The sequence below is a fragment of the Lethenteron reissneri genome, chromosome 23 (genome assembly GCF_015708825.2).
Source record: "Lethenteron reissneri isolate LAM-NWPU_2019-01 chromosome 23, ASM1570882v1, whole genome shotgun sequence".
In the NCBI taxonomy this organism is placed as follows: domain Eukaryota; kingdom Metazoa; phylum Chordata; class Hyperoartia; order Petromyzontiformes; family Petromyzontidae; genus Lethenteron; species Lethenteron reissneri.
In genome coordinates this window covers 5265422-5289829 of record NC_083801.1, presented here as the reverse complement: position 1 = coordinate 5289829, position 24408 = coordinate 5265422, and the positions used below count along the sequence as shown (strand labels likewise).

Genomic DNA, 24408 nt, shown 5'->3' with positions numbered 1-24408 from the left:
AATTTTTGAGTACGACGTTTCGCTGGTAATTACATGATGATGCTGGATGTAATTACCAGCGAAACGTCGTACTACTCAAAAATTGTAAATAATGTTGAAACACTCTTCAACACACCGGTAGCCGTGTCGGGTGGTGGAGGGTTACGACACATTTAACACGTTCCTCGGAGTGGGCAGGTAGGAACTTGGTTGGACAGCGCATTCGTGCACGACAAACAGACAAATAATCCATGGTGGGCAGTGTGGAACCTGTTGTTCCTACTTATATAAGTGTAGTGTATCGTGTCGTGGTGTAGCGTGGAGGTTAAACGTTGAGTTTTATAAGGGCACCACGGGGTGACCAGCCCTTCCCCACCCAGCCCCACTCCTCCCAACCCCGCCCCTCCCCACCCTGCCCCTCCCCACCCTGCCCCTCCCCACCCAGCCCCTCCCCACCCTGCCCCTCCCCACCCAGCCCCCACCCTCCCCTCCCCATATGCACGACAGACAAATAATCCCTGGTGGGTAGTGTGGAACCTGTTGTTCCTTCCTGTATAAATAACGCGATCTAACCCAAAAACTTTATAATGGACCCACGCTACTGTATGAAACATCACTTAAAAGGCATGTACATGGTCCCACAACAATGCAAACAAATGCGTAAAAATATAGTTTTGTGTTGAAAGCATTTTATTAACATAACCTACAGGGTAATTCCAACTTAAAAGTTATTTCTAAAAAAAAAACATTTTTTTCAGAGAATTTTGTTTAAGAACACCTGAATGACCCATTATAATCTCATTCAGCAAAGTCGAGGGTCTCCACGTTTACACATTTGGCACATTCACTTCCCCCACCCCCCAAAAAGCGTTCCGCTGGATTGTCTCACATAAGCGTGCTGTATGCGGCATCGCAACAGGCAAAGCTTACATGATGGTGCTGCTCAACTTGACCGCAGTGGCTATGCAGGCAGCAACCCCAGAGTACTACTACATATTTGGCTCAAATTCTTTGCTCGCCGCGCCCGATTGATGCAAAAGCTTTGTATTATCTGACTGTTTTGGTGCCACGCAAAGAATGACAGTACTCCGTGTGTCTCACGTGATCAGTTAAAGCCCAAGCCCCCAATCACAGTAACAGAAAAGGCATAACATGAAAAACATTGCTTTAAAAAAAATTCTATAACAAAGAGAAATATATTCATAACTGTCACGTGCGGAGTGATCGAAAGGTCTGCTGCCTGACACGTGAGCGGCGCTGCAAGGGTGACGAGTCACATTAAAGTGCAGTACTTTATTTGAATGGATGACCGACTTCATTGCAATTGTTTAACTATACATTTAGAATGTGTCCGACTTGATCTTGTCTGCGTGTAAACTGTATATTGGGAGAACTGAATAGAGCAATCTGGATGACAATCACAGAAAAGATAGGTCACAGTGAATGAGACGGATAAATAGTTATTTAATTTGTACAAAATCGTGTCATTTGACCTCATTTTAACTGGAAACTGCATTTCCAGACCACTGACTTTTGGATCACTCCTTGTACGCTGCTCTGGCTGTAACGGATTGTGCTCATTGACAAGGCTGAACTGCACCACCATCCACTACAAGTACACGTACCCTACGTCAACCCCCCCCCCCCCCCCCCCACTGAAATATAACCACAAAATGCATACAAAATACAAGTCACTTAGCCTTGTACTGCACTAAAATAACATAAATACAGTACATTATAGGATGCGATATATTTATAAGGCAATATAATAGATGCATCACAGCAACAGCGTACTGCGTGATGAGGCACTGTCTATATGAGCAACAGTTATGAGCTCCGATTTCATAGCACACACGAACCGGTTTCAACATGACATTTGAAAGGGTAAAAAAATCAGGACAAAAGAAGGTCGCTCTCAAGTTCATGTCATCCCGCTGGTGCAGTCTACTTAATGCATTGGCTCCATCGTGGAGTCATGTGACTATCTAATGATGTTGCTGCCATTCGTTATTCTCCGCCATTGTCAGTTTAATATCATTTAAGAGCTGCTGATGCATGGATGTCAACCGACAGTCATAGAACCCTGATAGCGTGCTAATGAGCCTAGGGCTGTGTAACCCGGTGTGCTTTCACATCGAGAGCCAAAAGCGAGAATTTGCAACGTGGCAAAGAGAAAAAAATCAGGTTTTGTATAAAAATTAGCCTCTTAAAAATGTTAATTTCTCAACAATATTCGATTCGTGTTTGCAATCCAAATAAAAAAAAGCCCAATAAAAATTGGAGACATTTGATGATGTTGCTTGGATTTTGAGTGCGAGTAAGCTGGTGGGAGTATCATCTCCATGCGGTAAGAAGTTTCTCCGTGATCACATGTCCACAGAAGACAAAGCCTTTATATGTCCTGTTGTTGAAAAGTACAGATGTTCCATTGTTGAACAGCTATATTCCTCAAAAGGTTACAATAAGAGCGGTCCGGTAACTAGCTTCCGCTGAAGCAGGTGAGCCTTCCAAGTCCGAGCTGCAATCATTTTGATTCCCCTTTAGTGGGTCGCGTTCAGAACCACATCATAGTCTTGGGAGGAATCATCGGTAGGTTTGACTATCTGAACACATGCCGAATAAATATACAGGTCCTTCAGCATTAACAACTGTCTGATCAATTTCACCTCGGGCAGCCGACTTGAACAGCCATTATGACCATCTTCATTTGCAGTTTTTCCTTGTGTTGAAAAAATTACACGACCGTCAATTTTCATCAACAAGCGCCATTTACTTCCCGCATTTTTGCCTGTGAAGAATTAAAAAATATACGACTTCCTTTCAGAGTAGGCCTTTTTTTTATACATATATAAGGGACGAAAATAAACAATCTTTTTAGTGCATCTGCAGTCGGCAGGAGGCGGCGGCGGGGGGGGTTCACTTCTTGACGTGCGGCTGAAGCGGCTGCGGTGGCTGAGGCCCAGTTGAACACCTTGCAAGAGCGCCCTTGCTTGACGGAGGCGCCAGGTCACGTGCTGCTGCTGCCGCCGCCGTCACAGCAGTAGCGGCGGTCGAGCTGCTGGCCCTGCAGTCCTCACTGCCCCCCCCCTTTGCTCTGGTACACTTGGTGCCGCCCCCCCCCCCGGACGCTCCGGCCCCGCCGGTCTTGCCCGCGGAGGGCTCTGGCACGGGGGCCTTGTTTCCGGCCGCGGGTTCGCTCTGTGGCGGCGGCGGCGGTGGGGTCGTGCAGCCTCCCTCGGGCCCGTCGGGGTTCTCCAGCATCTCCTGGATGAGCGGTGGCATGGAGCCTGGGATCTCCATCTTGAGCGTGATCACGCGGTCCGAGCCTGGGCAGAGGAGGAGTGGTGTGTGGGTGTGAGTGCTCGTATACACGGTTCTGGGGAGGTGCAGGGTACTGAATGTTTTTTTCTTTTCTTTTAAAGCTGCAGTTACTTTCCTGGGCATCTCCAATTGTCACCTATCCTCCCTGGTCCATACTGGAATGCATGTTCGATTATGGCAGTGGGGGGGTTGGATTATGGGAACCAATGTGATATGGTGAAATTAGCATTGCAGTGCTTTGTTTAAACTCCAATAGCTTAAAACTGCTGTTGACTTCCCACACACTGATACTCGTTTAGAGGGATCACGTGGTGATTCAGCCACCAACATGGGTTTAAACTCACAACCGATGCATTACGTAACTGGAAGACAACAAACAAATAACAACAATATTCGTTATTTACCAGTGAAAGCCTCACATTGTATCCGTAATATTACAAGCGGGATTCCTGCTGAAGATGTTCGACCAACATCCCATTAAAATATTGTTCTATAGAGGGATAAAGCCCGAGTAACCACAGAAAACCAAACGTGCAAACGTATAAACACTGAAAAATAGGCACATCGGTCAGTGACCTTCTTGCCGTTTTGCTATCTCCTGACCACCTTGGAGGCCATCAGGGTGACTGCCATGATGAGATGCAATCCCTCAATCCCTCATCAAAAGCCCCGGATTACAGGCGTGCACCATTACATTTCCTTTCTGTATAAATTATATAGACTTGGATTACTTTAGACATTAAGGTCATGGGTTTTACAAAAACATGACTGCACGTGTAAGTCTCCATTCTATCGGGCTCATCACATTTGTCTCCCCAATTTGGACGCATTAAATCGGTCCGCTCGTTTGAAATCAAGTTGGCGAAGGCCGGTATATTTCGGGAGGAGTGAATTCCCCCCATATTCCACATTGTTGGCATGCGATGCGATACGATATCACATGCAAAGCATTGACCATGTCAAATTTAGTTCCACGCATAAATAAGGTCAATAAAAATGCTACATTTATCATACTTTACAAGTTGTGCTTTTCTTTTTTAACCACCGTGGATTTGATATTTTGCGAACATATAAGCAAATAACGTTATGGATTGCTATGAAAGCACAATTCCAAATTGAACTGCGTGCACTTATCTTGAATTCCAACGTGTAATCAAGATACAGAAGGTGACATTGAAGGACATTGCAAGCTTCCAATGAAGCAATTAACCATATTCACTTGTGTGCTCAACTCCCAAAAGCAATTCAAGATCAACTGCAAATTCCCACTCGGGTCAGGATTTAACTTAGATCATCATCCCTCCCAGAATGATACAATGAGTTTCTCTTTTTTTGGGAAATCAACAGTGGTTGTCCCGTGAAAAGGCCTTGTCTCCCCGCCATCGGCATACGGCATCTTCATAACTGGCCGCCGAGGGCCATGAACGGAGATGAGGGCCCCAACGCCCTCAATCCTTCGAGCACGGAGACAGACGCGTTCAGACTGGGTGTCATTTGGTGCATTTGTAAAGCCAAGAAGTGGTCGGAAACTGGTGCCACGTGTTTCCATTGGTGCTGACAACCACAGATCAAGTTATATCTATTTTATTTGACCAGGTAAGGCCCACTGAGCTATATAGCAGCTCTTTTTCAAAAGTGACCTGGCCACAAATGATAACCCAAATGAAAGTTGCTTATCACTTGGAAATATATAGCAGCCAAATACTCTTAAACACACGTTTCTAAATGCGGAGGGGTTAAACCGGATAAAAATCCACGTGACCACGGGGAGAGAAATATGCAAACTCCGAATATACAACAGGCGTCAGTCGGGATCGAACCCAAAACCTCCTGTACGCCAGGTGCCATGGTATATCTCGCTTGCGCGGTTGGCCTCGCTGAAACAAGGCTTCCCCAAGGGCCCTCGGATTGCCGGTCTCGCTACACGACGGACGCACCCTTGGAGCTGATGCCACGGAGGTCGGTGATCTTCATGAGGATCTTGGGGAACATGTGGGGCTTGGTGGGCCGCCGCTTGCGCACGTAGTACTTGAGCGCCTCCAGCAGCGGCTCCTGGAGCCGGTCCACTCGCTCCGGGTGCTCCAGCTCGGGCCGGTCTGCGTACAAATAAAGGCAAAGGTTCTCCAGTTAGCCTCTGCGTCAGTAGTGGGTGGGGGGGGGGGGGGCACTTTCGCCGATAAGACATCATCGGCGCGAGGGCCGCCACACGTTTGAAACAATTGGGGGTTTGACAGCAGCACGGTGATGTGGGGGTGTTGTCACTATTTGTGTATTGTTGGGGGCTGCACGTCAGGGGCCGCACTAAAGGCCACCAGGGGCCACCAGTGGCCCTGTGGGCCTTGCAATGAAGAGCACTGCTCGTGCTAATTGGGCGCGGTTTTATTTGATGTAATTCGCAGTGGCTGGAACGGCACGTGGAGGTGTGTTGATGTTTACACACCATGCCAGGTGCGAATTTAAGCACTGAAGGTGCAAATTACCCTATTGTGATCCTATCCATGCTTGGTATTGCAGAAGTGACAAGATTACACTTGTACATGTGCATGTTAAACGTATTTTGTGTCGTACGTAGCCAACCGTGCTAATCAGAGGTGCGGGAATAGTGATTGACATTGTAGAGGTACTGCAATATACAATATCATATTGTTAATATGTTCAAAGTAATTTCTTCCGATTACCTGACCAACAACTTTTAAAATGATTCATAATATTGGTTTTTGGGTCAAAAACCTATATTATGAATAATATAATATTGGTCGCGAAAGCCTACGTGTTAAACTTTTAAAATTACTATAAACTGGGATTAAAAACAGGAGCTTAGTTACGCGATTACATGTAGAGAGACATTGGAAGAGAGGCAGACGGACAAGAGGGCGAGAGGATGGAGGTGGCAGTGAAACGTGGCCACGTGCCCGGTTCCAAGCTTCCACCCGGCAGTCAACGTACCGCCCGTGATGAGGCAGATGGAGGACAGCAGGCCGGCCTCCGTGTCGTCCATCTCGAGCGGCAGCAGCTGTGCGGCGAACGCGAACACCAGGTCGGTGAGCGGCCCGAAGCCCGCGTTGTGCATCTGCGTGCGGTTGAGTGTCAGCCCGTCCGAGAACGTCATCGTGTCGTGCTCGGGCGTGTAGCGAGTGCAGATCCGCAGGATCTGGGTGGGGGGGGGGGACAGCGGAGCGATCGCGGGATTATAGCACACGCGCCACCGCGGGCAGCAGTTAGAGCAGAGGTCGCAAACGGGTTTTGATTCCTTACCCGTAACCAGCCGCACCAGAGTCGCAAACGGGTACCCGTACCCATACCCGGCCGTACCCGTACCCTACCCGTACCCGGCCGGGTACGGGTAGGGTACGGGTATCGGGTACCTGATTGCGACCTCTGGGATGAAGCCATGTTGCAGGCGCGGGTGGGTTGATTCTAGGAACTTGAATTGTGAGAAGAGACAAGACGTTGGGAAATGAGTGACAAACGGTTACTCACCAGTGACTCACGGCCTACCCGTACCCGGCCGCACCAGGGTCGCAAACGGGTACGGGTAGCCGGGTATTGGGTAGGGTATGGGTATCGGGTACCCGGTTGCGACCTCTGAGTTAGAGCCACGGTGACGCACCTTGCACGTGCTGATCGCGCCTCCGGTTAGCGCTCGGTTGGCTAGGTACAGAGCGAAGGAAGTTCAACATTCACACATACATGTTGAACTTCTCTCGCGCCATGCGTAGCCAAGCGCGTGCTAATCGAGAGGTGCGGTGTTTTTTTTTTAAGAAAATGACTTAAGAAATAAATGTAATGAGGGGTTCAGACTATGGTAAAATATCAAACATTAATTTGGTATTTTTAAAGTACATTCATGTAATACAATAAAACGCCTAATTTTTTTTATATGGGGGGGGGGGGCGGTTGGGTTATATGCAAAAAACATGTTAATAGATTTAATTTAGTTTCCACCACCATCACTCACGAGTGACACCTGTTCATCCGTGAAAAAGGCGGATAATAGGAAGAATAAATCTACGTACATAAGGAGTCTCTGTAGCTTGATTCAGAGTCCAGGATTACATTTGCTGATCAGAGAGGTGTTGCTCTACGTTGATGAATAGTTTCCCTCTGCTTAGACTGGCCCCCACCATAGTGATGGGGAATTTCCACCACTGGCTCAGTGTAGCCCACTGATATAAGCACCGTCTCATCCTCATATGAGCAGGACAAACCTTGATTTTTTTTTCATGAATACTCAAAAACACAAGAGTTAAGCGGAGACCCTCGACCATAAATACCCAAAAGCAGCTTGTGAAATGTGCCTCCGTTGTAGAATTATAAACGGTTTAACAGTCGGTTAAAATCTGGAGGGGGGGGGGGGGGCTCCAGATGTTTTTTTCCCACCCATGGTTTTGCAATAAGGCAGCTTTGCCTGATCGTGTGCCTACTGGAGCTTGGCTGAGCCGCTCGTGCTGGGCAATTGAGCGCTGGCACCATGCGGTTACCATTCAGTGATATTTTTGAGAGAGAAAAGAAAAGCCTCACGCTATAGCAGGGCTCAAGTTTCCTGGCACTGTCGAGGCTCAGCCTCCACTAAACGCGATGAAAAGGCCAAGGGAAATTCAGTTATCGTTGTTGCTTTATAATATTTAATAATATGTACAATTTGCCCCCGAGGGAACTAATTATGGTCCCCAGTCCGACTGCTACTGGAGCTGTGTGACAAGTGGAGTGTCACCTTGCCTGGCACGTAGTGTTGCAACAGGAATCGCAAAATTGCTTGAAGGATCTCTCCAGAAAAGGTACAGAAACCGAGTTAGTTTGGTGATACATTGGAAGAAACCCAAGCAACCCAATCGAATGAGTGGAAGCCACGCAAGGGCCGATCATCTCAACATGGAAGCAGGGCTCCAATGGCAGCGAGTCATCCCACCCAGCCTGTGGTCACCACGTTGCATCTGGGCACCCTGCCCTGCGCGTGTTTAACGGCTTTCTCGCCAGAAGCTCCCCTCCATTTGCCCGCAGCACGCGGCTTCCCCACCAACTAAGGTTCTCCCCTGGCCCTCGCCAGCAAAATGTCTGCCCCGAGTCTTCAATGATGGACCCTACAATACGTACTCTGGTGGTGTGGAGGGAGCGGTGGGACAGTGGTTAGCGCGCTGCGCTACTACGAACCCGGCAGAGACCCGGAGTTCGATTCCCGCTCACGGCCACCAACACCAGTGTTGATTATCTGAACCGGTCATGGGTCTCCCCTAGGTCGACTCAGCCTTACACGAGTACCTCGTGCAATGTGTAAACGTCGCCACTAGGGAGACAAAGGTGGCTGGGCGTGGTGTTGGCCGGCCACCCACCCCCTCGTGTGCTGTGCCGGCCGTAATAGGTGCTCGCTAACAGCGCTTGCCCCAACAGTCTGTTAATAGGATATACGGGGTGAACTGTCTTTTTGTAGTGGTGTGTGCACTTACAAAAGTGACAGTTCCGTGAATCTGACTGTAGGTGGCACTCTTTGCCCAAGGAATAAGAATGCCCCCACTAATCTCCCTCAACAGCATTGCTTCTGTTTCATTAATAAAATAAGGATGTCGGCGAATAGTCCCATTGGTGTTTATTGATGCATGTCAACAGTGATGAAGAGTAATGAATTTGCTGTCATCACATTACTGGAGGCGGCAACTGATGAGCACATATTATTGGAGTACAATATATTGTCTTTCAGCATGTCGGTTGTACATTGCAGTGTTTTTTTATCATTAAAATTTGTTTATAGTCTAAAAGTATACCGAAGCCTCATGAAAAGAGGTGAATAGATCTTAGACAAAGGCTTAGGTTAACCTGTGAACATCAGCAGCCAATACATAACAGATCATACAAAGCCCCACATTACACTAGAGTGCTTGCTATATCCGAGCTGAAATGACAATATATTAAAGACATAATAAATAAACAAAAATTAGCTTACGATCATTTAAAAGACCAAATACACGTGTGATACGTTCCTCATAAAATCTCGAGTATTTCGTGATTAATTTTTGAAAGTACCCTTCATAACACGGCCGGCTCAACACAGCCCCAGCATTATTTCACTGGTACAGTGTGGAATGTGTACATGCAATTACGTTTGCGTAAGTGTGAAACACGTTCGGAAAATATTACCCAGGAACTGCAAGGCGTGCGGGGACAGCCCAAGTCACTGATGAAAGTAGATATGAACACGATTCATCAAGTGCTGCCCTCCCAGTGTACGATTCGTAGCACTGTGCATCTGGGGAGGCTATGTATCGTGTTATCTCGGACATGCAGGGATCACTGGATATACACACCTGCCAAGCAGCTTTGATACGCACAATAAATATTTATTCAGTGGAAGCAAACCAGATTCAATTCACGTGAATAACACAGTGGATGTATGCATCCCTATGGCATGAATGCTGTAAAATAATGTATTGATTAACCGTTCATTTTATTTTACTTTAGCTGTAAAAAGTGCTGTAAATACAAATGTTAACCTGGCAATAACATTGTGCAAGAACGAAGGGGATTTGTTGTCAAAATATTAAGCGTTGAATATGTCCACAGAATTGCCAATCGTTGAGCAGGGGTTTATGATATTCATGTGATGTGCCCATGTACCCCCCCCCTTCCCATGTGTTCACAAATGCATTATCCCTCCCCTCATTATAGGTCACAGAGCGTAGGAGCACAATACGTTTATACTCTAATCTCATTCTAAACTGGTTGGATGCGAGCCACATTTAATTAATCGATCTCTGGGTAGAAAAATGAGATCTTAATTGTAAATCCCTCTACCCAAGTCCCGATCATCCGTGCACCCCAAGCAACCTGCACCACTTCCCATTGTCCTTGTGCTACATTTTGTCCTATTGGCCAAACTTTCGCTCAAATGAGTGAAAGTTCATCTCCGTTGCCAGTCTCGGAGCCATTCGTGGAAATTCCACATTCCCAAGTCGGGGCCGCTTCTCACGAAACAATAACCACCATCGGCTCCCCACCGAGTGGTATGTGCCACCCTTCCCCTTACAGTGACTGCTGCCACCACCCAAGCAGCTGCCTGCCCTTGCCATTCTTACTTTTAATTAATTCCCGATGCTAAATCGATCTCCGACAGACTGACTATTTATATTATGTTTATTCCACAATGCATCCGTCTTGCTTGGCGCTGGCTAAACGTTATTATAAACAAGGGAGTGCGAAGGTCACACGTGTGTGTGACAACGCTGGCTCTGGCAGTAGTCTGACACAAGAGGCTCACAGCACGTCCCGTGTTTACGATTCTTCGCAAGCGAGTGCTAGGAGAGTACAGATCTATTTAAAATCCGACATTAGCGTACCCCTCCGGTAGCATTGCTGCCGTTTTCTCCGCACAAAAGAGAGCGGGGAAAGAAAAAAAAAAGCACCTAAATGTCTGCTTCCAATGAAGGTGAACATGTGCCACCTTCACGAAGCATTCAAGCAATGCAAAAAAAGCACTATAACCCTTTCCTGTTCCGAGAGGTCTGCAAGTTGCAGGGCGGGTACCATTCACCGCTGATTCTCGGAACGCGTAAGCAGCTCACCGCTAATTTTATTTAGAGAGGCGTAGCACCGTTGTTTTTAAACACAATGTACTCACCGCAGAGAACTGTAGCTACACGACCGCACTCTATGACTGCCGATGCTAAAATGTGCTACGCCGTCCCGCGTGACATACGTGTACTTCGTCAGAACAGAATCGGAAGAAAAACTGAAACAAAATAACTTTGCTGGAATAAAAACGGATGACATACGTCATCAGTTTTTTTTAGAAAAAGCGGAAAAAGGTGAAAAACAAACTCCAACTTCAAATCAGTGCCCATGTCAAGCACCTCCCTCTGCTCAAATGAACAATGGGTGTCGGTTACCTTTGGCCAGTGGTGGAAATTCACCGTTACCAGGCTTAATCAGTCTCTTCAGTGCACAACCACTGTTGATTTATCCCCAATGGGAGGATTGAATAAACCGAGCCTAATCACATTTGCCACGCAACCAAATGTGCCGTGTGAGATTTGGGCGCCGAACGATAACTCGATTTGTATTGCCAGTGTTACCATCACAGCTCCCTTGCTTGATTACGACGAGTTATCAGCGCAAGGCGAGAGCTTTGTCAATGCCACTGCTCACCAAGATGTCGAGGCAGGCTGCCTTGAGCAAAGTGATCTGGTCGTCGATGCCCAGGGTGGAGAAGCCCGGAATGCGCTTGGCGAACTCCACCGTCTTCACGATACACTTGGTGGACAGCTCGCTGAACTTATCCCACAGGTTTGCGTCGAGCGTCACGCGCTGCCCCGATCCATTGGACTGCGGAAAGCACAACAGGAGCATTCAGAACGGTCCATGTTAAAACAAGAGCGTTTCAATCAATCAAACTTTATTTCCATTCTCTTTGGTTCTTTCGGTAAAGTCACGTAGATAGAAAACTAATAGATCATTTGTTTCCATTGCGTTGGGGCGATGCTCATCTTCCACAGGAGGCCGCGTGCCAGTTGTTCAAATTTCACATTTCTACGGTCTACCCTCAAGACAAGTATTAATTTCGTACAAAGTGGTAACAGCTGCGTTTAAACTCGGAGAGATGATGTGCGAACTCAACCGTCGATGGAGATTTGGGCCACAATTCACGCGCGCGTTTTCTACGGCGGCGCTTTCGTGCCCTTCGGTGGCAGATTCACAGATTATTTGGTCCAATCCCACCCACCATTTACAATCCAACAGTGGCTATATCCGCCACTGGGACCGCAACCTGCCCTGAAAGGTGGAGCGAGTGTGGCCAGGTGCGTCCTGAGCGTGGTGGCCCACGCGAGTGTTGGGCGAGTGGGCGTGGCGATGTATCCGGTGAGGTCTTGCCACATCCTCCTTGCCACTGTGGCAGGGGCTTGCTGGCAGGAGGTCACGTGGCAGACCCAGATGTTAGGTGTTCACATTTACACACACACTAACAGACTGTTGGGGCAAGTGGTGTTAGCGAGCACCTATGAAGGCCGGCACGGCACACGAGGGGTGAGTGGCCAGCACCACGCCTCGCCGGCTTTGTCTCCCCAGTGGTGATGTTTACACACCGCAACAGGTACTCATCTGAGGCCAAGTCGACAATATTGCATGTGTACTATACATTATACCCACAAACACACACATGCGTATACAGTACAGAACATCTGATGGAGATGGTCGTGCCTGAGCGACTACTGTAATTTCTGCAAAATCCTACCGAAATAAGGCAAATGCTACTACTGGTTAATTGTACATATACATAAAGATAGCAGCATCAACAGGAGTGGCATCATCAGTGTCACCTGCATCACCTGTATCTTCACGTCTATTGTCCATCAGCATTGGTGAGAAAAAAACCAAGGAACTTGGAGAAAACCCGTTTCTATAAGGGATTGTCACTGGCGCTTATCCGACATACAAAACACCAAGTGTAAAGTCTTTCCTCTTAGACCGGCAATGGATCGGCACTCATTTGAAGAGCAAAGGCCAGCCTCTTCATAGGATCATCAATGTTAACCTTCCACAAGGTAGTATGTACCATGAGACCTCCTTTGCCAGTATTAAATTATGTTAGTAGGGTTTTCCTCCTTTCTGCATGTTCACCACAAGTATATGTAGTTAAATTTCGATTTAAAGCTTTCGTGACTGCAGGGATTCATCTTCTTGGTTCTTTCGGTAAAGTCACGTAGAAGGGAAGTAATAAAATAATAAAAATAAAACATAATAAAATAATTCTCACGACGTTTCGGCCACAACGCAAGCAGCCGTCCTCAGGTGAAGAACAGGTCTGTCGGAAAGACAGAGCCCATTCAGACGCTGTCTTTCCGACAGACCTGTTCTTCACCTGAGGACGGCTGCTTGCGTTGTGGCCGAAACGTCGTGAGAATTATTTTATTATGTTTTATTTTTATTATTTTATTACTTCCCTTCTATGTGACTTTACCGAAAGAACCAAAAAGATATATGTAGATAATGAAGACATGATTCCTCGCAAAGGTTTCAGTTTGGTGTTTTAACATCTTAACGCAGCTGTTTTATTGCCAGGAAGGGGCAAACCCTATTAACAAAGTAGTATGTATTTTACACACCCTGAAAAAATGATAGACTAACAACCACTGACAAGAATTGTAACCCAAACATCCTTATTTTCAATCTGGCAAATGACACATAACACCACCTGGCAGGGCCACACTTATTGCAATTTGCCATCTTTTTTTTTAAACACACAACCGACTCGTACATGATTACTGTGGTGGAAAAAAATGCCTTTACAACATTCAAGCACGTAAGAATAATTTACTACAAAGTGCTCCCCTCTGACAAGCAGCAGGGCCAGCCGTGTTCCAGTCCCGTCTCAGGATCCGCAGCCCCGCGGGTGCTACCCTAAATGCTGGGCGTCCCGCATGAGAGGCACGCCCAACAAACCTACAGATTGCTTTGTGCAGGGCGACCACAAGCACGTCGAGTCAATCGCCAGGATGTGTACAGGCAGTGCACCGAAGGCAGCTCTCCTCCATGAGACACGCCAAGGACAAAGATGCCACGTATAGCCTTAAAAAGGGTGTCGGGGCAAGTGCTGTTAGTGAGCACGTATGTTGAACTTCTCTCGCACTCTACGTAGCCAACCGTGCTAATCGGAGGTGCGGGGGGGGGGGAAGGTCAGCACGGCACACGAGGGAGGTGGATGGCCAGGACCACACCCGATCACCTTTGTCTCCCCAGTTGCGACATTTACACACCGCACAAGGTACTCATTTGAGGCCGAGTCGACCTACGGGAGGCCCAGGACCAGTTCACAAAATCGTCACCAGTGTTGACCGAGCGGGAATCGAACCCGAATCGCCGGGTTCGTAGCGCAGCGTGCTAACCGCGCCGCCACCGCTCCCCACGTGAGACACACCACAGTTGGCGAGTCCCAGTGCGCAGTGACAAAAGTTATTTGCTAAAACCGGAATGCCTACTCTTACATGCTGTGGTTATGCACGTAGGAGCACACCAATGGGCATTACAGTGTGAATTGTACAGGTGACTGGAGGACTTTAAATCCAAGCATCCGCATATGTTAAGCCTACGACAGCCACTTCCATGAATTCTCAAAGTGCTCCAACCCTCGATACCAGAGCAGTTGGGAGAACATTCCTCAATGGAGTCTCCTGGAACATTGCTGAGGAAAGCATTTTCCAAACTCCAACCGCTTGTGCCATCCCTCCTGCTCCAACAGTAATCAGCAGGCTGCAATGTTTAACAGCTTCTTTTACATTTGAATGATGAAGACTTGTGAACAGTAGGAGACGTACCGCAATGTGACGTCAAATGGCATTTTGGGAACTGGCTGAGAGGAACAGAAGTTGGCTACGTACAGTGTGAAAGAAGTTCAAAATGCATACATACAATAGTACAAATGTTATCTTTCAGGTGTCAATGTTGTAGCAATACAGGTTATGTTTTTCTGTGCCGTTAAGTCACATGCGAAACACGTGAAATGTCCAAACAAGTGTAGTTTGTTTAAGATTTCCAAGCAAGTAGGATTCGGCTGTGTGAATTGAACACAGCAGTACAAGTCAGTTAATCTCCGCTCAAATGAGGAATGGGCTTGTGCTCATTTCCAGTGATGGACCCGAGCCTGCTGGAAATTCCATATTCTCTCGAGACAGAAGCCAGTCCTCTATGGGAAGACCGCCAATGACATCCCACAATGTAGTATATATTTTATCGACCTCAAGAGAAAATAAGCAAAGGTTGCCCACGACTAGGAATTTAATTCACCACCTTAAAATAATAAGTCAAATAATCTAATCACAGAGTTCCCCATAAACAACTTAATTGCCGCTCTCAATGCAATGCTTCAGCACAACCTGAATTAAATCTTTCATGTATTATAATAAACATTCCCAAAAATTACAGGTCTCTTCATAGAACGTTTCACTTAAGATTGTCCCCAATGATAGAAAAAATCAGCATTAGTAACTACATTCCTGCATCAACCTGGGAAATGTATATATGGTGTACTTTTGCGAGTTGTGACTTGTGAATATAAACAATAACATTTCACAAACTAGATCAAGGGCACAAGTGTCTTTGTATTAGTTGCATAAGTGCAATGCATACAGGGAATCACTATCAAGATGAATGTTACTCTGGCAAGGCCCAGGGTTACTGAAAATTAAATCCTGGCTTCCCAGGAATTATGAAATATTCAATATATATGGAGCTTCCTGTGACTGAATGGTTGGACTGAGTTGGTGATGTAAAGTCTCACAATGTTGTAGAATGCCTAGAAAGCTGACATTAGATAAACATTTTTTTTAATTATGTTTATACCTAGAAACGAAAAACAACAATTTGCGATTAGTGGGGAGAAAAAAAAACGTTGTAAACGTTTTTGTTTTTGAATCAACGACTCCAATAAAGTTTGTATCTTGAAGTATTCAAAACTTAAAATAACCTAACATTTCAACAGCTGGCACTGCTGAGAATTTTTGGACCGACACTTGTAATCTTTGATTTTTTTTTATTAAATTAAGATTTGTAAAAAAAAAAAGTCGTATAATCAGTCTTGATTTGAAGCTTTCGTGACTGCAGGAATCCACTCTTTGGTTCTTTCAGTAAAGTCACGTAGGTAGAAAATAAAACAATTTTATTTTATTTAAGAGTTATACTTATAATCAGTCTTCGGAAGGATAGTTTCCGTAGCCCAACTAGATTTCCCTCCTGAAGCCAATATATTAATGTTTTAAAATACAACCAAAACTTTGAGATTAGATAACCAAAATGGCACCTACACTTTATCAAAACACCACGCCGTACGATTCACTCGTTTCTCAACGCCAACCAACTTGAGGACTCTTGGCGTTTTTTTTCGAAGCTGTCAAGAAGCCAAACGTAAACCACAGAGGCTGAGGAATGAAACACCGTGATTATTTTTTATACTTTTTTCTAACAAGAGACTGGGTGGATAATGAGACGGGGTTCTTACTGACGGGACCAAGGCCCCTGGGGCATTTGCGCTAACGTCTGAGACGAGGTGAAATTTTAGCAGTGCTATTATAACCCAGTGGAAACCAAGTCTGGCATCGAGACTGCTTGTTTTCAAGCAAACTTAATAACTTACCTGTTTTGTGAATTAGAAAGACTACAATTTAAAAATAGATAATTGACAACCTTTCATCACGTATTATTTTGTATAACAAATTTTTTTTTTTATACAAGTACATTTTACACAAATGTTACGTAAACCAATTTGGCTTGGCAGAACAGATGAAGCGATTGTTCATGAAAATTCTGTAACATTCTAGTTGCATACCCTCGTCTTGACTGTCAGTTGTTATGCTGTGCATGTGCAGCAACTAAAGTTACTGCAAGGAATGCCCATGACGTGTATATGGTTAGGCTTACAGTACAGCAGCGCACTTACTTATGAGATAATGGGCCAACCTTGTGAACTGAGGGGTTTCTCAGCTTTCTGGAACGTTCTTCTGACAGAAGCCTGCAAGGGCCACTTCTGCTCAATTCAAGAGCGATATAGCGGCCAATTTCCAAAACCAGGGACAGAGCGAGGGTCTTTTGCCAAAACGGGGTGAACATCACCGCACAATCCCCAAGCCACAGTTATGGCTGAACCAATACAGCTGTAATGTGTCTTACACAAACATGTACCGTAAGAGCCGGGCGATTCCCATGATTATTGTCCTGAATTCACTATTCCATGTTTAGACTCGAATATGATTTATGATGGGGATGATGGGATCGGTTTGAATCGAGGAATAATGGGGAGCTGGCCTGTGGTCAGCCTGGTGAGGCATTCAGACAAGGGAGGACCCGTGGGCCCTGTCCATCCTGGCGGAATCACAATTTACACAGTAGGGCCTCAATGCCTAGGTAATGTTGCAAAAGCGACTCTGGTTGATACCGGGCAGCTGGTATCAACCAGAATCACTGTTTAGATAGAAAGGCACTTTCTAGCACATGTCTGTGGAATCCAGATGTTGGGAAATCCCAGGAATCGTGAGAAATGCACCGCACCTATATTAGCTTGTCATTGGCCGCAATCTAGGATGAAAGATGCACGCATATGGAATCACGCCCCACGGTTTAGGTGGTAATTCTGCAATTTTGTGGTGTTTCTCTTCCGCCGAACCCAGCCCACTTTGGCACATTCCACCATGGTGACTGAGGCACAGTCAACAGATACATTGAAAGCATCTGAATTTACCGCAAGATTGGCCATCATTTTGCCAAGAGGGATGGAGTGATTTCAATCTCTATCAAAGTCAACTCGGCCCATGCTTGCCTCCAAGATTAGTACAAAGAACATCACCTGCTGTGACTCGGTGAGATTTAAACGTAAGTTGTTCTATACACTGGTATCTACTCATTTGAGCATTGGATATTTTTACTTAATATTTGACACAACACTTCATAAAGTAAATAATAAACAGCAGAACTACTTTTTATCTGTGCCCTGCAAGATGGTACTAATTACTACTATAATTAACCAAGAATGGGTGTCCCGCACGTGACGTCACTCCACATGAGGCCCACCCGCCCTCATTAATATTCATGAGTGGGTGGATTTTGAGACTAACGCAGAGGAAGGTCGAGCTGAATTAAATAATTGTTTACGCAAAGTCGCTTCAAATATGACGTTTCTTTACAGAAAGTGACGGTAAAAAATAAATCTACGCAGCACACTGCTACATCCGTGCGTGACGTCACTGCAAGAGCCCCCCCCCCCCTTCATTAATATTCATGCCCACGTGGACATTTACACGAACGCACAAGAAGGTCGCTCACTCCACATGCCGCACCCCTCCGCTCGTTAATAATCATGAGCGGGTGACGTCACTACACATGCCGCACCCCTCCGCTCGTTAATAATCATGAGCGGGTGACGTCACTCCACATGCCGCACCCCTCCCCAATAACCGTGAGGTGGTGACGTCACTCCACATGCCGCACCCCTCCACAATAACCATGAGGTGGTGACGTCACCCCACATGGGGCAACCCCCCCCACATTAATAATACTGGTCAACAAAAAAAATACATTTTTTTCTGGCCTGGACTTTTGCAACTGTTTTAGACTAATTTCAGGGTGCCGATTCCAAATCTGGTCTGAGATTTGCTCTATCACATCTCATTTTTATGCTATCGGCATACCCCATTTACATTGACTTTACCCGAAATTAACTCCGTCACTTATGAGTGCAAGTTGTTGCGAGTCAGTGACTGCTTTAGTGTTAAAATATGGTGCTGTATTTTTAGGATAGTGTGTTTACAATATAATTTTATGTAGATATCCACATTTATTTAATATTTTTCTTCTGCAGTTTTTATTGAAAATGCAATATTTGATATCTCAAAAACCTGATGCGATAGACAAAAACTGATGCCAGATTTGGAATCAGCACCTCAAAATTACCTTAATACCGTTGGAATACCTTATGCCAGAAAAACTGTGTTGACCAGTGTAATCATGAGCTGAACAATTTTCTATTGAATATTTCAGATATACTGCAATATACACCCGTCCTTGGACGGGCGAACAAGCCAGTTTAATTAAGAATGGCCAAAGTTGGACCTCATTCTTCTAACGTGAAAACATCCAATTGTGTGTACTGTGAAGAGCTCTGCTGGCGGTGTCAATAGGCATAACGGCATCGCCGCTCTCGTGTGTGTGGTCACGCAGGTCAATAAAAACACATTTTAGTGGATACCCGCCCGGCGAGCTTGGGGATCCCATTTAGGAGGCAGTAAAGCAAGTAGATCGCAGATGTTTGAGTGGAGCGTTAACCTTTTAATTGCTGTGGGGATTCTCCAGCCACTCTTATTTCATCCCATATGTAAACATACCCAATTGTTATTGACAATTCAAAGAGAATAATCAACCAACAAAGGTTTTTTTTTTAGCAAATAAAAGATTATTATATCATCCGAGAAGGGCAACTTCACTTCCAATGCTGCACTTTCAACTCGCTTTTCTTACTAACTGAAGCTTGTTCGAAGACAATATGTACTTTATTGTTGCATATCACAAAAGGAGCAAAGTCATTGTGGTGACATGCGTGATTGTTGTAGTGCTCAAATCGGAGCTCTCCGATTAGATACATCTTTTAATGTCCTCTATATTCTTCCCAATTCTTGTTGCCACATTCTACGTAATCTATTCACAACAACAATTGTGAAGAACACATATCCATATCCATGCAGAGCTATTTCTTGGTCAAACGATAAAAAGCAGAACCACATTGTTTGGGAAATGGTGCCATGGCAGATTTTCCCTGCCTAGCACGCCAGTGTGAGCCCCAGCTCATTTTCAGTTTTGTCGTGCACCATACAACGACGCTAAAAGTGACATACTTGAGGAATGTTTCCAAGATAAGCTCATTTAGCAACACATTCGACTCTCTTTGTTGTTGTTGTTGCCTAAGTAAACATTTTATGCCAGCTCAGAAAAATATAAACAATATTAAGTTATTAGCCATGTTCAGGTTAAACAAAATTCCAGATTAGCATTCCTCTTTGCTCGTAGAATACAGAGAAATTACTTTCACCGAAACACACAGCAAGGCCCGGGGGCTGTGGGAGGCAGTTACAGCATGTTAAGCATTTGTCGCTCTGGGATGTAGAATGTTTCAGCAAACATCCAAGCAAAACACGGTGCCAGTTGACCTTGCCATAAAATACAAGCTCTGCTGAGTGGCAGACTGGGAGTGCTTTGGACAGAAACCCAAAACCTGCCCAGATGGAGACTTCATTAACTATGGTACACGTGGCCTAAGGCTGACGAGAAAATAAAGTATATTTTTTAAGGGCCAGCCACACAATACCCCACCTCCCCACAAGTGACAAGAAGGAGCAGAAATAACCAAAGAAGCTCAAAGCACGAAACACTGCTTTATCCACACGTGTGATCTCTGACAAACATTCTCGTGCCAGGTAAAAATAGAACCGAGGCATTGTTTCCAAAAGAAAATGGTTGTATATTGTACATGAATCGAACTTGATAATCGAGCTTTCAAATGTAAAAAAACAAAATGTTACTTGAAACAGCATAAAGAGTCAGTGTCTCCACCCCCTACTAGGTAAATGCTGCAAATATTCGGTTTTCTAAATAAAAATGTTAACCAGGCCAAAAAATAAATATTCAAGATAATCTCATTTTTTGTTTTGCTGCGGATTGTTCTGGAAAATCGAAAGTGATACATCACTAATCTTCGCGTTTTCCCACCAAACGTGGTGGCACATGGCAGCGGGTGACAGTCCCTATTCTTAGCAGAAACACATTTTTATTCGTACATAAAATGACAGACTAATGAACTAAACCATCAACAGTTTTTTTTTTACTTCACCAAGCTATATATAGCTGCTTTTCAGAAGCGACCTGGACACAAATTATAGCTCAGCGAAGTGGTTTATCACGTGGAAATGTACAGCAGCCAAATATTCCAAACGCATGTTTATGAATCTTCTTGGTTCTTTCGGTAAAGTCACTGAAAGAACCAAGAAGATGAATCCCTGCAGTCACGAAAGCTTTAAATCGAAATTTAAATGTTTATGAATGTTGAGGGAAAAACCGGAGGACCTGGAGAAAAATCCTCACGACCATGAGGGGAATATTCAAACTCCAAATATACAGCAGGCATCAGGGTTGAGATCTAAACCACGACCTCCTGTATACCAGGTGAGGTAGTTAACATCTCGCCAACGCAGCCCAGGTGCTATAAATAGCATTGTACCCACAGGGACAGTTGCCACTGGGAAAGCCCTTTCAAATGTTTAAGACGAGATTAAATGTGAGCTTATTGTATTGTAAAGCACTCTAAGATGCTTCGGCGTAAAGGGCGCTATATACAAATAGAATCATTATCGTTATACTTTACCACACTGATCAGTCTGTTTTGGTGTAGGGACTGCTGAGGACTGGTTGAGATATCACCTGCCATTGATGTTAGTCATGGCCGGGAATCAAACTAAAGTCACTGGGTTCAGACAGCATTGGGCTGTCCACTGCATCAACCACCACACCCCCAGATAACTTAACGATTTTAAACTTTGACCTCTATAGTCTTAAGTGGAAACCATCAAGAGTTATAAAACAGGCAACGCTTTGGCCAGAAGTTCATCTCAACAATAACCATTCCCTTCGAGAATATACTGGATTAGGATTTTCCTGAAAATGTCTAATTGTGGGACGAAAACAAAGATAAAAATGTGCACTCCACGTATCGTATCCACCATATGGATTTGTCCCATTGTTTCCAGCGCGTAACTGGAAGTAAACACTGCTGCTGCTGCTGCTGGATGTGGGATGCTTGCAGCCAGTGTCAAGGATATGAAAAAAAAATAGTCGCAGATAACAGATGATTTGCAGCCCTGCTCTCAACCACCACTATCAGTCAGTGGGTTCTTTCTCCTCCTCAGGGGGTAGAGGAGGAGGGGGGGGGCAGAGGGAAAACTGCTTGTGTTGCCAATGAGATTTTACCATCATGTTCACAAGCCATTCTATTACAAATAACAGGAGCAAACGTATTGCACAGATTTCATGCATTTAGCATGACATTAAGCACGTCCTGCATTCACTATCCTGCCGAGTGGCAGTTTGGCGATGTGTCCTGGCGTAACCCACTTTTTCTCTTCACAACGGCCAAGAGGGGACGTCTCTGGGTTGTGTTTGTTCTCCCATCCGTAGCTTGGATCCTCTCTATCTGTCTCTCCTTAGAATTCCCAGCATGCGTGCCTCCATGCTTCTCTTCGTGTCCATTTTTTCAGTATTGCTCCATTTTCCGTGCCATATTTCACAATTCCGTTCCATATGTCACAGCAGCCAATATACACAATTGAAACCGTTCCGCGTCAGGCCCACTGCTTTCAAATATGAATTCAATTTTCCAAAAGCACTCCAAGCCTGCCCTCGCTCACCTTTATTTCATTACTTTAATCCTAATCCACTTTCAAAATCACTCCCCTGAAAATATGCATACTCGGTTGTGCTTTCCAGTTTAAACCGGACAACAACCATGTTCTTTTGCATTTGTTTCGCTCATACCTATGGAAAAATTACTCAGGTCGGGGCGCGCATGACTGAGCATTTGTATTACACTTCGGTGAGGTGCTGCAAGTTGATTTGCAAATGCGCGAGCTTCCTTTGAATGCATGCGGTGTGCTCAACAGCGGCAGGAGGATGTGAGACAGGGCGCAATTGCAGCTCCTCGTTTATCAAGATCACCGCGTCGCCTCCCACTCTCGCAACCAAACGCATTTACGTTCGGTTGAGGGATTCATAAAGAGGCCACAATGAATGCGATACATACAAACAAATAAGCACACTCGAAAACACTTTAGATGGGAAGAGAATGGCAACGTTTGTGTTAGGATACTTGCTAACAGCACTTGCTCCTACAGTCTGTTTAGGCTATACGGGTGTCTTTGTATGTCTGTTAGCGGTAAGAAAGATTTAAATAAAGACCATTCAGTGAGGTCCAATTAAGTAATAATCCAGAGATAAGCTGCACACTATGGGCTATTAACAATTCAGTGGAGAGATGCATGCATGCACGCAATTGATGAGGGTGTGCACATGCATTATGTATGTGAAGGACATATTATTACGTGAAGCATCGTAATGAAGAATGCACAGGAAGGATGCACGTGAAGGCTGCAAATTAAAACTGCACCACCGACTTGGGTAGGAGGAATGTGCATTGAGGAAGAAGGTCGGGTTATTTGTGGGGCTATTTTTCTTATAAATTCTGGGCTGCCAGCAAAGAATGGCATTGTTATCCCAAAATGGCAACAATCTTAAGATTATAATAACGGTACTTTTTATATATATATCTCCATAAAAAAAAAACATCGGTGAGTTTCAAGAAAATGTTCTGTTCAGAAGGGTTCCGCATGGGATATTTAGCCAATTTCTAATTTGAGCAATGTGCATGCAGGGGTAACGACAGTGCTTTGTGGAAAACTTATGCATCTCTCTATCGCTTTAGTTCAGCAGGGAGACCACTTATAATCGTGACTTTGAACTCTAATATTGTGTCCGATATACCTCACGAAAGCTTTCAGCAACCAAATCCCCGCGCTGACATGTATTAGCCAACTCAATGCCTTGAGATCATGGAATGCAGTGCATGCGCGCGATTTCTGCATTGTAAACCAGCCCTGCCTCGAAGGTGCTTAACCCCTTCCCGTTCCGATGACGTACGTGCAGACGTCAACAGTTTTTCTTCCGATTACGTTCCGATTATGTACGTTTACGTCGTCGGAACGAAATCGATTTAGAATAGAATCAAATCGATTCCACAAGAATCGGAAGTAAAAGGCCATGCAGGAGGGCATGTGGCACAGTTTGGCACGAGCTTTCATAGAGTGCGGTCGTGTCGCTACAGTTCTCCAAGGTGAGTACAGTACAATGTCTTTAAAAACAACGGCGCTACGCCTCTGTGAATAAAATTAACGCTAACCACGTGGTTCAGGGGTGAATGGGACCCCACCCTGCAACTTGCAAATGTCTCGGAATGGAAAGGGTAAACTGCAGGCATACATCACCGCACCTGGCAGAATGTGAGCAGATGGGTGTGAAAATTAAATTAGCAATTATTTAAATGCACGCACCACACTGAACAAAAGCTGATCTTTAAACGTTTGAGAAAACTCCGTGTTAATAATGAGTTATATGTCAGAAATAAAGGCTTTGTACAGGTATGAGATGGGTTTCCAAACAATATTAAAAGCAAATATAGTGGCTTCACAAGCAGTAGGTCATCAGATGAACATTTATATTTCCCTTTTGCCGTTGCAGTTTTCTTCAAAGACATCGAGGTTAAGCGACAATTTGGTAATATCAAAGTCGCATTGTATTACTTTCCCATTTAATTTCCAAACATTCAATGCAGGTACGAGAAGCCAAGTCAAGTGCCTTCTGGCTCAAGTGAACAAGGAGCTCCACGCGTCACGAGGCTCCCTGGATGGAGTTTTTGTTACAAGAATTTAAATAGAAAAAAAAAAGAAATTTATCGTGAAAGCCTATAATTTCTCGTAATTTATCCACCGTTTATTTTAAACACCTACATGACTGCGAAGTTGCACCTAACGAGTGACGTGA

The 24408-nt window shown here is 45.1% G+C and overlaps 1 protein-coding gene across 3 annotated transcripts in view; it reads right to left on the bottom strand.

Moving 5' to 3' along the window:
• Window positions 1-633: 633 nt before the first annotated feature.
• Window positions 634-24408, bottom strand: part of LOC133345872 (retinoic acid receptor alpha-like) — a 262449-nt gene continuing 238674 nt past the window's right edge. For 2 of the 3 annotated variants that reach the window (XM_061556935.1, XM_061556936.1), the window contains exons 6-9: window positions 11437-11613; window positions 6247-6451; window positions 5238-5396; window positions 634-3305 (exon numbers count right to left, since the gene is read on the bottom strand). In XM_061556935.1, the coding sequence (XP_061412919.1) occupies window positions 2896-3305; window positions 5238-5396; window positions 6247-6451; window positions 11437-11613 (951 nt within the window). In that variant the 3' untranslated portion in view covers window positions 634-2895. The remainder of the gene's footprint in view (window positions 3306-5237; window positions 5397-6246; window positions 6452-11436; window positions 11614-24408) is intronic. The other variant, XM_061556934.1, reaches the window with a different exon arrangement.